Raw genomic sequence first — 14,954 nt, forward strand, 5'->3', positions numbered from 1 at the left:
AGTTATTCATATGAAGTGGATATTTGCCACATTTACAGTCTTTTTAGCATCAGATTCCCTTTTTGTGTTTCCCTGTTGAGCTGTGCTGGAAGTATAGTAACAAAAAGAGGAACCTTGGCAGTAAAAAGACTAACATTGAAAGATATCTATTTGATTTGACTCATTTGAATGGATGAAACTTCATATTAGCTTCAGATGAACTTTTAAATACATCTGACTATTGTTTAAGACATACACAAAAGTTGTGAACCCGTCCCTTAATACACTTTAGATGCAAAATACTAGAGAGAGGTAAAAGAGGCAAACTCTACCATGTTGTCACCTTAGAATGAGCTCTTTATATCTACATAGGGAGCAGGTCCTAACCCTAACCCTTCCACAGAGGCCACCATGTTGCACCACCATGTTTCTACAGTGGTCCAGAACAAACAAACCAAACACCAGTTCTAGAGAGGACCTTTCTCATTTTTCGCGAGTTTCGCGGTCACCGTAGGTTCTCCTACACGCTTGGAAGAGGAGGGGGAGGGGTATTAAGTTGGTTGCAATCTGCAACCTCACCACTAGATGCCACTATATCCTACACACTGCTCCTTTAAGAACAACCTACCCAAAGAACTCACTCAAACGTTATGTTTTACTTTTCCAAATGTGTTACATTTTAGTTTCCATCTGTGTATCATTTTTATCATTTGGACCATATTTGATTAAAATCCAAAACAAAAACAAGATTCTTCTCCGTCTTAATATTAATCCTTTTGGTTGTCGAGGCACTGATGACAAAAGCCATGGCAGAGTATAAACTGAACCATTAGGGGGGGAATAATTATTAGGGTAGGTATTTTCTTGGTGTTGTGATTGCAGGGTCATTACGCTCTCCCTAATGAAACAAACCAGCAGAGAGCCTCCATCTCAGCTGTAGCCGTTATCATCGCCCTTCAGAGGATATAAAAAGGAAAACACTTCAGCAGCAGGCTAATTAAAACCAGAGAGGTCTGGATGAGAAGGCCTAACAACCCACACAGGTGGTGAGCACATCACTGCATGTGTATTTATGTGTGTGTGAGCTACTGTAGCACATCATGTTTATGCATGTCTCTATGTGTCTGTATGAGTGTGGGTGTGTGTGAGGCAGCAATTCATGCTTTTTTTTTTCTTTATTTGTGTGTGTCTGTGTCAGTTTGGTACATGCATGAGTGTATGTGAGGCAGCAAAGGGTGATGTTGAGTGTGTGTGTGTGTGTGTGCTGCTTTGTGTTTATTTGAGGCAGCAGTGTGTGTGTGTGTGTCAGAGGTGTATGATTGTTAAAGGTGCTTTCCATTCATTTTAATGGCTTCAGCCTCCACTGCTGTCGGTTCATTCTGCTGCCTCCACCGCTGACAGGAAGGACCTTGCAGCTTTCATCTGACAGGACCCTGCTCAAATAGGCCATTGGTGCACCATAATTAGTTCAAATGTCGAAGCCGGTGAATTATTGATGATTGGGGACGAGTAGGGAGGAAGACATTTCACATCAACTGTGTGGGTTTTTTTTTTTTTTTTTTTTAGCTGTCTCTTTTTAAAGGACAGCTGGTGCTCTGCGGTTCCCACCACAAACATGAATCTCTGGTGTTCAGGCCGCGAGAGGATGCATTTGCATCTGGTGGAGAAATAAACTTGGGTAGTAAAGGGAATAATTACAGAGGAAAACAGTGAAATAATGTCTTGTTTTTCAATGAAAACAGCTGGCTGAAGAGAGTGCTGCAGCTTTTTTTTGCCATGTGAAAAAGGAATACCTTAGGTTGGAAACAAAAAAGTAAACCACACCATGAAGACAGAGGCTAATTTATGCTCCTGCCAATCATTGGATATAATTGCGCTACCATGGCATAATGGCAGCTCGGGCCCAGTCATTTTCCCCCCTCCGGCTCTATCTCAGGTACTTAGAGGGGTTTGCATCAGCTCCTGATTTTTCAAGAGAGACCTCTCAGACAGGAATGACAATGGACTTTCAATGGCTTATAATTATGCCACTTTCCTGCACAATTTCCTGGGCATCATTTGCATTAAGACTCATATGTGTATAAGTGCACCACATGCTGCTCTACAAAGGCCTTTTGATCAACTCCACGGCTGAAATTACCAAGTGCAGTGACATTTCCTGGAATGTCTCTGAGCCTACCGCCGTCCGACAGTTATCTGAATCTGTTAATTAGATGGATGAAGTCCAAACTTTGCGGCTGCTCAAGCTGCCATGAGTGTGTGGTTGTTGTGACTGAGGATCACAAGGTGTGCAGAGGACCACCTTGGATTTATGGCACGAAAACCGCCGTCCTTTTTTCAAGGTTATTCAACACTGCGTCTTGTTTGCTTTTTTTTTCACACACACACACACACACAAAAAAATCCTCTCAAAAACAGAGAAAATGATGCTGGATGTTTGTGCTGCTCTGCTGGAATGAAAGGCCAAAGACAAGACTGCCATCTAGTGGACGTAAGGGAATACAACAGCTTTGAATCAGAGACACATCATCATGACATGTGGAGTGATTTTTTGCTGTAGGCGACACCACCACCTGCATTTCTGTGAGAAATGGTTGCCATGGCTGTTATTGTTGTCCCAAACAGACAAATCATCTTTTTTTATAGCCAGCTGGCAGCTGGATAGCATCAAAAAGAGCTTAGGGAAGTGTATTTGCAAAGAAACTTCCCTTTCTTATGTGTAACTTAATCTTAACTTTTTAAATTGGCAGTCCTAGCTGCTAATGAAAATAATGATATTTGTGTCTGGGACCTTTGCCTGTGCAGAGCTATATATGTTCCTGTTCTTTGAGTTGTAATTAGAGCTTGTGTTTTCCTTTCAGATGGCTCTTAATTCTGGGATTTGTTGCGCACAAAAGCCGCTCTCATATCTCTTCCTCTCTGCGGATTTTCGAGCAGTAGGCGTTCAGAGGCTGCTGAAAATAAATCATCACCCTCCCACCAGTAGCCTATGTGAGAAAGTCCAGATGGTTGAATTTTCACTGACGTCCTCCCGATGAATTTCCCCATTGTCTTCCACGCTAAAATTAGAAGGTAATACTGGGTGAAAACGCTGTGTCTGCTCAGAGGGTGCTAGTTAATTATCAGGAGCTGGATTTATGTTCCACCCACAAATGAACCCTGGATGCTGTATTGTGCAAGAGTTTAAATGTCCAAGCTGAACCTTGAAACCCCCTTGAAGTTTCTTGAAGGGACTAAATGGGAGGTTTCACTTTCCTGCTCATCTCTTGTGTAAGAACAGAAGAACAAACGCCCTCGAGGAAGTTAAGCCACTAAAAGATGATTATTTTCCTTCCACAATACAATTGAAAGACACAAAATCCTGCTTAGATGCAAATCTCTAAAAACTCAGCATGTATTTACCATCATGCCTTGTTACTCCCATTAACATTACTAATTTAGCAGCACAGCAACCCAACTACTTATCACTTCATCCCTCTACTGCAGCTCCAGTGTGGCTGTTTTTACAAGTAACTCCCATTGAAACTTGATGTTGTGGTCAGTTAATGCGTCATTATATTGAACAGCAATCAGTTTTGTTGGTTTCTCGCCTGTAACAATCAATTAATCAATGGGCTACATGTAAGCAGGCAGCAGGAAATGACCATTGTGTGTTCCTGTTTTGATGAAAATTCTTCTGGCGGCGTTTGACAAATGACTGTTTTATCTTCAAATGCAGCGAGGGCTTAAATTCAATGGGGAATAAATCCAATGTTATGAGGCTGGGATTAAACCATCTGCATGATTTGGCAGTTCTTTTCATTTTTGCATGTGCTATATTTGCTTTCAAGGCCAAAATTAGGGGCTTACTTTGACTGTGTTTTTAAACTCAAGAGTGAAACTTGAGTCGATTTTATCTTGTCAAGCGAAGTTTCAAAGCTGCTCAGGTTTTACAGAGAGGAGTAACGTACATCGATGTCAGGCCGCACTGATAATCAATGCTTTCAAACGCAACTCTATCAACGAAAATGAGTAAAAATGCATGGGGAGGACTGTTTGCTCATATGTGCTCTATCTGGTGATCAGTATTTGACAAATCATTTCATTCTAGTATTCATATGTACTATTTTACTGTTTTCTAATGATAAATGGTATATTAGGTCGGTAAATGATATCAATGCTGCCTCAAAAGTTGATTGATTTATGTAGTAAACTGAAAAAATGACGGTCTACATCCTTCACAGTTATTCAAGAATGAATGAAAGGGCTATCAGTCACATGTCATGGTCTTCCTCTGTGACTTACCAATAAAAAACAATAATATAATAAAAAAAAAATTAAAACGTAACTAGCTATCTCCATGACATGAGAGGCTGCGGCTGAAAGCGGTAGAAAATGCTAATAAGTGGACGTTGAGTTAAAGGGGGGGGGGGGGGTCAAGCATGAACTTTCTAGAGCTCAGATTAGTCGAATCTTCATTGTTGATAAACTGATTCTAATGCATTTTTAAGAAAAAGAAAAAAAGAAGCTTTTATGGTTTTCTTATCATTCTCTTGTATGATAGTAAGATGAGTATCTTTGGGTTTTGGACTGACATCTGAGGACATCACTTTGGGCTCTGAGAACTTGTGATGGGCATTTTTCACTATTTGCTAACACTTTATAGATAACACAATGACTGAAATAATCCAGAAAACAATCAATAAAGAAGTCAAAGTAGCTTCTCAAAACTAGTAGAGGCTAGTAGGAGGGCTGGGCGATATGGACAAAATCTAATTTTTGACCAAATACCTGGATATCAATATTGTGACAATATTGTAGGGAAGACTATTGGTGCCTTCACTAAATATTTACACAATGAGATTTTTGATAAATCATCATCAGTAATGTGGATATAATGACTAATATAAGTCTGGTAAGTTCAGAAAATGACATCACTTTCCTGTAATGCAGCCTATAAAACCAGGAAAACACAAATACCACATTATATTAAAAATCTAAGATGATATCTAGTCTCATGTCATGACATTGATATAATAGATATATTGCCCAGCCCTAAATGTTACCATGTCCTATAAATAAATATATGAATATGAACAAAAACTAAAAAAGGGGTAAAAACATGTTTCACATCAGACACTTAAGAACAGAAAATAGCTTTGACGTGTAAAAATCACTTTTACACCTTTATTTGGGCTCCCAATACACAAATCGAGGATATGTTCATCAATACAGAGTCTGCTTTAGATCTCATGATACACTGAATGGAGGAAAGTTTGGACTGATGTAATAAACCAACAGTTTTAAATCTGAACTACAGTCCTATATACACAATCTTGTTTTAGAGATCTGTATTTTCTGATAGTTAATTACATTATTATACTGAATAGCCATTGACGAGGTACAATCACAAGGCCTTTTTGCGATTTTAGTCGATATATCTTAAATGCACTTTCACAGAAGATGTAACGTAAACTTCATTTGTAGCTCTATAATGAGTCTGCACATTAAGTTCAGGTGCGGCCTTGGAAGTCCCAATAGACAGCAAATAGACAGCAAATGGAGTTGGGCTCACATTTGTATTGTTTTTTTTTCCTTTTTTCGAACTATTGATGCACTCTTTGAAAAAAGTAAGCAGACCGTGTTTCCTCAGACAGATACCAAAGTTCTGCCGCCTTCGTCAGCAAACGGACGAGGTGATACATCTCCACAGATACAGGTAATAGACCCAAACAGAGGAAGAGTCGTTCTTATATCAAAAAAGTTCAAGACCTGAGATTTTTAGTGGAACAAAATGTCATTTAAAAAAAAAAAAAACAAAACAAAAACATACATTAACTGTCTGTAAACTGTCACGATGGCTGCGAACACTAGCTATGTCTTCCCTTTTGTGACTGAAAACATGCACGTTAAAATCATAATGTCAGCTCGCGTTAAAAGAAAAGTTTAAAATCCCATTTTTCCAGCCGCGTTCTTTAAAGTTTTCATTGTTTTTTTTTTTGTTGCAAGCTAGTAGTACACAGCTCTATGCATATAATTTTACATTTTTGACAGCTTAAGAATCATCAATAATCAGTGTGTAGACACGACTGAGGGCGATGCAGAATTCAGATAACTTAAGACAAATAAATTCATTTTTTAAAATTCTATTAAACATGGTAATACCTTATTGTAGACAACACTGTGGACTCTCTGAGGGTTACAAGTTCATTCCTTGGGCACTTAGTAAAGAGTCCAGCATGTCAAAAGTGTCTTTGTAATCAGTGTGTTGGCCGTTAGACGTCAGCATGCCGTTGGTTCCGTCGTGGCCGTGGTGCTCCATCATCCTCTGGCCGCTCTCTGATGCGTAGTGGGACGAGCTGATGCCCCCTTTGGAGCTCCTGCTGCTCTTGGACGAGTGGTGGTGGTGGTTGTGGTTTCCGGCGTCAGAGTGAGGCCTCTTACGAGACGAGCTGGAGGAGCTACCGTCGTTGCAGTGGCTGCTGGGAGCTCTTATAGATAAGGAGGCGTTGTCTATTGTCCCTCTGCTGTTTCCGCTGAGGGAATAAGCGTGCGAGTGGCCGTGTTTAGAGTGACGGTGGCTGCTGTGCTCTTTGTGCTTGTCTTTTCCAGGCAGAGCCCCGCCCTGCTCTGAACCTCCGTGACGCTCTGACGAAACTTTGATTCTCATCTTGAGCTCCTCGCTGGTGGCGGAGCCGTTCTCGGAGAAGGAAGGAGGCAGCCGAGGCTTTTTAGAGCTGGATTTTTCTCTCCTGCTGTCACCCGACTGGTTGGCCTGCTGTGACTGCGAGCGTTTCTTGTGGTGGTGAGAGGAGAGAGCCGGAGGAGGCACGTACATGTCTGTGCTCTGCTCCTCCTTCACGCCGTTCTGCAAAGCCAGCTCCGCTGCGTGTTTCTCTCTGTACTTTTCCAGAGTCAAGACTTTCTGCGGCCGTGAAAAAGCTGCGGCGTTCGCGCCGAGCTGCTGGTGTTTACTACTGGAGCTCCCGGCTGATTTGTGTTCGTGTTTCACCACTGTGAAGTCTGAATGGGCGGGCTGGGAGAACGGGTCATAGTCACAGCTCTTTGACGGGTCACTCATGGGCTGGTAGGAGGCGAAAGGGGCTGCGATGGCGTTCAGAGAGGGCATCTCTGCAGAGTCTGACGCTGAGGTGGAGGGGAAGAAGGAGTTGTTGACACCAGGAAGGCTGTCTAAGGACGTCCCCTGGAAGGGGCTGTCCACTGTCGAGCCGTCTGTCTTTGGCTTCTTTGCTGCTTGAATGGCCTATAAAACACAGAATTCAACATGAGACACGTTGTTAGTGCTGACATGTACCAGTCAAGCTAAATACATTTATTCTCTACTGTCCTCATATATGCAACAAGTATTTATGACTTACTCTCCAGTTTCGTATCCTCTTCAGCCTGCTGGGCGTCTTCTCCAGGATCTGAAGAAACTCATGTGTGAGCTCTGAAAACAGTGAAGACGAGCATGTCAGTGACCAGCTCTCTATAGTGTGGGCTCCTTTCATACAAATAGATTTGTGTAAACACTGTGTGCTTTATTTAAGGGTCATGGCTGAAATGATAATATAATAACTACATTCAGTAAAGCAGTTTTAGTAGAGGAGACCAGGGACAGCTGTGTTGTGTTCCCACTTCCATAATTTAAGACATTTTGTTCAGCTAGCAAAAAATTATGTTGACATTTTCTCTGCTCTGACATGTTAGATCCTGATCTCACCTTTCAAAACTAGAGACAAAATTGCTATAATCTTTTCTTTATGGAGACACTGATTATTATTATATTATTATAACCACACTAACAAATATGAGGGGTGGAAGTAATAAAAATGGAGCTGATGAAAATGTATGTGAATTGAAAAAAAAAGTGATAAATTGTCAATTGATTTGATAAACTTGACAAAAGTGTTGCTCTGACAATCAGTCGGGCTGTGTTCACAATACCCAACTGCCAATTATCATTTACAGCAAGCAATTTTTGTAACTTCCACTCAAAATGTCAATCAAAAACCACACCCACTGACTAACTGATGGAGTTTTTGGCTCTAAACTTGCAGGTCTGGCCTGCTGCCAGGTAGATACAGAGACTAGGGGGGTGGGGAGAATAAATATCCGTAAAAACACACTATTTGTACTTTTCCAAATACTGGATTCAGCCCTCCCTCTACTTTCTTCTTCCATTTTTTTCAATTAATTTTTGTTACTCCCACACTTGAGGCCACTTTCCATAAGTGATTGCCTATAATGATATAGGTAATGTTGTGTTGTGAATGATAAATGTAAGACGGGGAACATGATGAAACATGGCTCTGTTTTCATCATATCACAACTGTTTTAATCAAATCGGCTTTAAATTAATCAAATCACTTGATGATTTATCATCGTTTTTCAATTCACCTGCATTTTTATCACCTCCATTTTTAATCATCCTCCACTCCTCATAAACAAAAGGTCAGAGTACAACGGCAGACAGAGGGATCGTTATAACAAGGCTCTGATGCACATATTCAGAGACGTTCACTTTAGGGCTGCAAATAATTATTTGTTGGTTATTTGAGGTCTATAAAAAGACGAGAGAGAAAATAGTGAAAAACGTCTGTCACACTGTCACTAAAGTCTCAAATTGCTTGATTTGTCCGACCAACAGTCCAAAACCTGAACATATTCTGTTTACTATCACATAAAAGACATTTTTAAACTGATATTTATTTTGCAGATACCTTCAGGTTTAAAGGTGCAGTGTGTAGAATTTTTTTAATATCCATAAGTATGTTTTAATTAGTGCATAATCACCTGACAATAAGAATTGTTGTTTTCATTACCTTAGAATGAGCCCTTTCTATCTATATAGGGAGCAGGCCCTCTTCTATAGAGGTCGTCATGTTGCACCATCATGGTTCTACAGTAGCCCAGAACAGACAAACCAAACACTGGCTCTAGAGAGGGCCTTTCACTTTTTTTTTCGTAGAAGGTGGGGGGTGGTATTCAGTAGGTTGCAATCTGCAACTGCACTGCTAGATTCCACTAAACCCGACACAATGGTCCTTTAATGTGTAAATAAACTGACTTGGTTATTTTTAAGTTATTGGAAAAGTGACCCCTGGTTTCCTCTACATCTCTAAAGCACCATTTTTCTGATACACAATACATCATGCAGTATTTCTGAAATGACCAGTCTAACAGAAGAATAGAGCAGATGATAGAAGCTCTTACCATCCAGCAGCTGTAACGTTACGGTGCGGTCCACGTACTCCCACCAGTGCTTGCCATCTGTAGAAACGGGGATCTCCCAGTTGGACCACTTGCAGGCCAGGTGGATGCACACACACGCGACAACTGTGGGCCTGTACTGCAGGCAGAAGGTGGTGAGGTGCAAACTGTGGGGGTAGACAAGAAAGACAGGAGAAAGATACAACCGTTAGCTGAAGGGTTTTCTTTTTTTTTAAATATTGGCAGTAAAACATCTTAAACAGACAAACCAACTCATGAAGATTATTCTCACGTCACATACACACATCCTTACCTTGCAAAGCTGGAACATCTAAGACATATTTGTTAAGACATATTCCTAAATGCCTGAATGAGACCAAATTCACTTTTTTGAAGCTTAGATCACATATGAAAAAATATATAGAGATGTTTAGATTCTGGATTAGGCCGTATTATTAATTTGATTTTAATGTAAAAAAAAAAGGGGAAATTGTGAAACATTAAAAACAGTGTTTCTCAATCTCTTGGTGAGCAATAAGTAACTTTCAGGAAATTTCTTCTCAAATGAGTAAAAAATTATTAAACACAAAACTTGTTTCAGTGTAAAATTACTGTTGACAGCACGTTTCAAGGCAAAGCAACTGTCACCACTGAAAGACGGAGCGTTAAGACTGAGAAACACTGATGTTTGGTAGCCAAGACAAACGATTAGACTTCAAGTCTTCTACGGTTAATTTCCCCTGCACCCTGAATCCCAAACTACACTGCAAACTGGCTCTTAAGTAAAAGATACAACCGCCAGCATGGTGGTGAAAGCTAAAAAAACAACAAAAAAAAAACAGGTGCTGTATTTATCAAGCGTGTAAGAATCACTATTAAGACTCGCACTGAAAGTTTGCCTATGACTAATAACGCTCCTCAGAGTAGGACTTGAGTCATTTATGAAGCGTCACACACTGATAAACTACCCCTCTGAGTTTCACATCTATCTAAACCACATAGTAGAAATTAAGATCATGTGTAGTTTTTATATCAGTTGCATTTTGAGATATTAGTAATAAATAGGTAAAAGTGAGTCGTAGAGTTATCAAGGTTATATATATGCTATGCAAACATATGATGTTAAAATTAATACACTTATAATCAATTATACCAATAAGCCATTTGTATAGAGGGCTGTAACACTGACAAGCAACTAATAAAAAATGCATATAATTAAAAGTAGTAGGTATAATGACTCAAACATCACTGTTGCTAAGCTACAGTTTCCCGGCATACCCAGAGAGTATGCAGCACAATGTCAGTCACAAAAATAATACATTTCTGTCAAAAATGCATCTTTTAATAACTTCCAACAGAATGTGTGTACTCCCGGCGACTCTTAACAGATTGCAGCAACTCTTGAGCTCTCCCACATAAAGTTGGAAGAACTTTTACTCCTTGTCCTAAAAAGTAAGACCACATCTTCATCAATCTGAGAATTTTAGACCAGTTAGTACTATTTACTACTCTGTGAAGTTTGATAAATACAAAGAATTACGTTTTAAATCCATCAAAAATAACACATTACAAATAATCAAATAATTTAAAAATATTTCTATTTCATTATGTTAGATGTTGACTGATTTGTAGGACATTAAACAGATCTAAACTTTAATCTAGGCTTCATCCTTTGTGCATTCACTCAAATAAAGAAAATCCACTGTAATGCTGCTGACTACCATCATCTGCTGGGAACACCAATCTCCCAGACTCACATATCCAACTATCAGTCTCTGTAAAACAAGTAGAAAAACACAAGCTACTAAAATACACAACAAAAACAAAATTAAGAGATCAGCAAAAATAAAAAGCTTTTCTGCTGCAATCGTTTCCTCTTTAAAAGACAAAGCTAAGATATAAATGCATTTTGCACACAACTGTGTTCTGTTTCTAAGATGTTCATAAAAGCTCATAACCTACCCCCATAGAACACGCATTCAGTTTGCAGTATAGTTTGGTCTTTCATTGTTAGCTCGTTTGGGGTGAAAAATATGCAAAAAATGAAAAAATTAAAAAAGAACTGTAAGCTATACTTACCAAAACACGCTATAAGTTTAAGAATCTTTAGTGGCAATCTATATTCAGGCTACCATCTGAGTGTGTTTTTAGACATATGCACTCCGTACCAAACAACCTTGAGAGGTAAACAGCACCACTACACTCCACATTGTGCATTCAACCCCTATGTGCCAACACAGAGCCCTTGTACAATACACCGCACACAGCAGCCTCGACGGTACTTCCCCACGTGGGGGTTCCCAGGGTCAAGGCGCAAACAGGGCGTTGGACACAGGAAGGGGGACCCTGCAGGACAGGAAGCTATAGTGTGCCATTACAGTGCAATAATGGGAACAGGATAATAACCTGTTGGTAGCCATGAAATAGGAAGTCTGTGCCAAATCCTTGCTTGCTGTAAAAGAAGAAGAAAGTTCATTTTAGAAGTGAGTTGATACTTTGCTAAAGCATTCATATGCTACCATGAGCATTTATGTACATTTACATTAGACAATACAGTTCATGTAGCTGTAGCTTGGTTCCAAAATTGCACCTGCACAAAATGATGGTACAAAACAGAGCTAAAGATATTGTGAAGTAATATAAAATGAGTAAGATAAAGAAGGTTATACCTCGCACTAGCTGGGAACACCTCACAACATCTGTGTGTGGATGATCAATTGTTATTTCAAAACCTGCAATCAAGATGTTGAATGTAGATAATCAGCCACTGGTGGCAGCACAACGTGAGAAACAACAGAAAAGCAGAACTCGAGGTTGATATTGTGGTTGACATTTGTTTAAAACAAGGAACTGTAGGAAAACCTCAAGTGTCGTCTGTTAAATATCTGGAAATGCAAATTTCACATATCCGACCTCAAAATTGATGTACAGGTGGTACTTGCATACATTCCTTTGGGGGGAAATAATGCTGCTAAAACGGCTGCGTGTAGAAAGCAGTGAAGCAGTTCGACACGAGGGACAAACAGCATATATCACACAGTGAGTGCGGTACTGAAGGTTGAACTCACCAAGCGTTTGCAGCACTATTGTTTCCAGTGCTACAAGCTCTTGTGCCTGCTGTTGGAATGCCTGAAAAACATCAATGAAGAATTTAAAATGTGCTTCCCATCAACTAGGAACAGATTATTCTTATCAGCATTTAAATACAAACATCAGCAGCAGAAATTAGCTGTAAAGGCTAACAGAGAACCATCATCTGAAGACGGCACTTGTGTATTTTTTTTTTTAAATACATTTACATAATACAGTCTTTCAATTTAAAGAGAAAGTCTGTGCTGCTTTCTTATGTATGGAATAAATGTTCACCATCACTGCACATCACTCAAATCTGAATTAGCCCAGAAGGTAAGGTCTGTGATAAAAGAATATTAGATAACACTTATACTGGTACGTGTGTCTGTGCTTTGATGTGAGCGGATGACTTAATAAACTTGCGGGAAAGGAACGGCCTTTACATTACAGCTCATATCTAGCAGGCGAGGGGACGGCGGAAGCTACGAGATGTGTGAAACTCCACAGTTGTGACGCTGCGATAGGTTGACTGGGGACATTCAAATCATGACATCTCACTGCCCCGAGTGAGGATACACAATTGTGGCGCAATCCTGTCAACCATGAGGGGATGCACGCTTGTGACACATAACACAAGACTGTAAACGTTTACAGTCGCACCGCATCCAAAACTATCTTTGTCCTCTCTCCTTTAAACAAATGATTACAGTAAGTCGGTTCAGTGTTGGATTCAACGTTACTTCCTATAAATGATACGTAGCAAAGGCTGCAACTATTATTTTCACTATTGGCTTTATTGATTTGGTCTATTAAACCTCAGTTAATTGTGAAACCACAATGTCCCAGAGGCAAAGGCAACTACTTCAACTCGCCCATTTTGTCCAACAACCAGTTCATGACCCTCAAATTTTAAATTTGCCATCATATAAGTCAAAGACAAGTGGAGGAACTAGCATTTCAGTAATTATTGAACTAGGTGCTGATTCATTTTCTGTTTCTCAGCTAATCAGTCCTGCTGTGCTGCAGTTTAAGATGTCTTTTCTCTTCAAAGCCTCACAGCATCACGTTCCCAACAACTGTGAAAACAGCAGGGCACACATCTTCCCCCAAAAATGTGCCAAACTGGTGGAGAAATGTCAAGATTTGATAAGCGTCATGGAAAAGTCTCTGAGTAATTCACACAGCATGCGTTTTGGCCACATTGTAAAAACACAGACAGATTAGCATGGCATTATCTTTATAACAACAAACATCTGGTCAGTTTCTCGGAAACCAAAGTGTATTTTTTACTCATTCTTTGCTTACATTGCTCTTAGTGTCTAGGGCAGGCTCTTGAGGGTTAATGCAGGCATGGGCTATTTTAATGACATGCTCCAGCTTCCTGGGCTGCTCCTCAACTTTAGCTGCCAGGAACAATGTAGTTTGGGAAATGATCTGTGGAGAAAAGGGAAAAAAAAAAAACCTCAGTGAGTTTTCAGAGCTGGTACCACCAGTAATTATGGCATCAGCCAACACTGCAGTGCAGCTGTACTTACATTTCTATGGAATTTGGTGAAGGAGTGAATCATATAAAACCTGTGCATATATACTATAGCAGTGTTGATTATCAGTTGAGAGCTGGGTGAACAGTTAAGGCATATAACATGAATGAAACACATAAGTTTTAAAGATATGAGAGCAGAAACTTGGCAGCTAGGAAAACGTGTCACCTGCAAGTTAAAACCAAACGTCAGTCATTAGCTTCAACTTGTACAACACAAGTTAGACATAATTAAATACCAGATTACGTTTAAACAACACATAAAACCAGCGTTAGTTATCAATTATAGATGATATCATTAGGCACAAAGCTAACAATAGAATGTACTGTCAAAAGGGACACAACAATAGCTAAGCTAGCATGCAGGCCTCAACACCTCCAGCGGGGTTTCCGCTTCTTGTTAGCGAATTTAAAAGGTTCATATTGTCAGAAAGGACTCTGAATATGACAAAGAAGGATTTTAAATGTGTGCCAAGAGTTAAAATATGAGCTGTGACGAGCCGTTCTACGAGCTAATGCTAACTGCAGCTAAGCCGGGCAGTTTCAGAAAGGATACACGTTGAGTCTCTGGCCGATATCTTGGATTAAGTTGGCGGCCTGTTGCCGGTAAGAAAGCTCCCTGTCAGCCTCTATCCCGCCGCGTCGAGACGGCGTGTTTTCGAGCTGCTCCCGGGTGAAGAGCCATTTCGTGGAGGGTCCCCGGTGCACCGCCATTACGCTCCCACACAGCCAAGCCCGACGGTGCTAGCATCGGGAGGGGAGCGGGGGCGACGGGGGCACCGGAAGGACGAAATGAGCAGCCGATTTAAAAACCGGTCGTTCGTTTTGTAAACAGCGCCAGCAGCGGCGGGCGGTGCAAACAACAACAAGCCATTCTGTGACATGTTGGATAAAAGTTTGTGAATCCATCAACAAATTGAAATAAGTACATTACAGAATTGTGCATAATATAGTATAACCCACCAAGATTTGTGGATATCAATAACAAATGTGACAAACATGTAATTTATGAATGTTAGTGTACATCAGGATACTGAGAAAAAAATGGATTACTTCGACTCTCAAACCAACACATTCAATTAAGCTGGAGAGCCAAAGATGTAATACTGTACTATGAAAACAAAAAAACAGGCTGTCAATACTGGGTACATTTTATATCCATAAATTCAAG

At 40.2% G+C, this 14,954-nt stretch overlaps 1 protein-coding gene across 3 annotated transcripts; it reads right to left on the bottom strand.

The window, feature by feature from the left end:
* Positions 1-5,112: 5,112 nt before the first annotated feature.
* On the bottom strand, positions 5,113-14,575 carry LOC122976480 (cyclin-T2-like). Of its 3 annotated transcripts, none has more exons than XM_044344984.1 (9): positions 14,340-14,574; positions 13,779-13,860; positions 13,549-13,677; positions 12,240-12,300; positions 11,841-11,903; positions 11,578-11,623; positions 9,175-9,338; positions 7,338-7,408; positions 5,113-7,222 (listed from the first exon to the last, which is right to left on the bottom strand). In XM_044344984.1, exons 1-9 carry the CDS (start codon positions 14,495-14,497, stop codon positions 6,158-6,160), a joined length of 1,839 nt encoding a protein of 612 aa, XP_044200919.1. In that variant the 5' UTR covers positions 14,498-14,574; the 3' UTR covers positions 5,113-6,157. The 3 variants fall into 3 exon arrangements, 2 of the variants coding, with proteins under 2 accessions (XP_044200919.1, XP_044200920.1); XR_006400944.1 differs by having other exon boundaries at positions 7,043-7,222; positions 11,251-11,623; positions 14,340-14,575; XM_044344985.1 differs by lacking the exons at positions 11,578-11,623; positions 11,841-11,903; positions 12,240-12,300; ... (1 more) ...; positions 13,779-13,860; positions 14,340-14,574 and adding an exon at positions 11,251-11,480.
* Between the last annotated feature and the right edge of the window lie 379 nt (positions 14,576-14,954).

Source organism: Thunnus albacares, chromosome 24, assembly GCF_914725855.1.
Source record: "Thunnus albacares chromosome 24, fThuAlb1.1, whole genome shotgun sequence".
Taxonomy (NCBI): Eukaryota; Metazoa; Chordata; class Actinopteri; order Scombriformes; family Scombridae; genus Thunnus; species Thunnus albacares.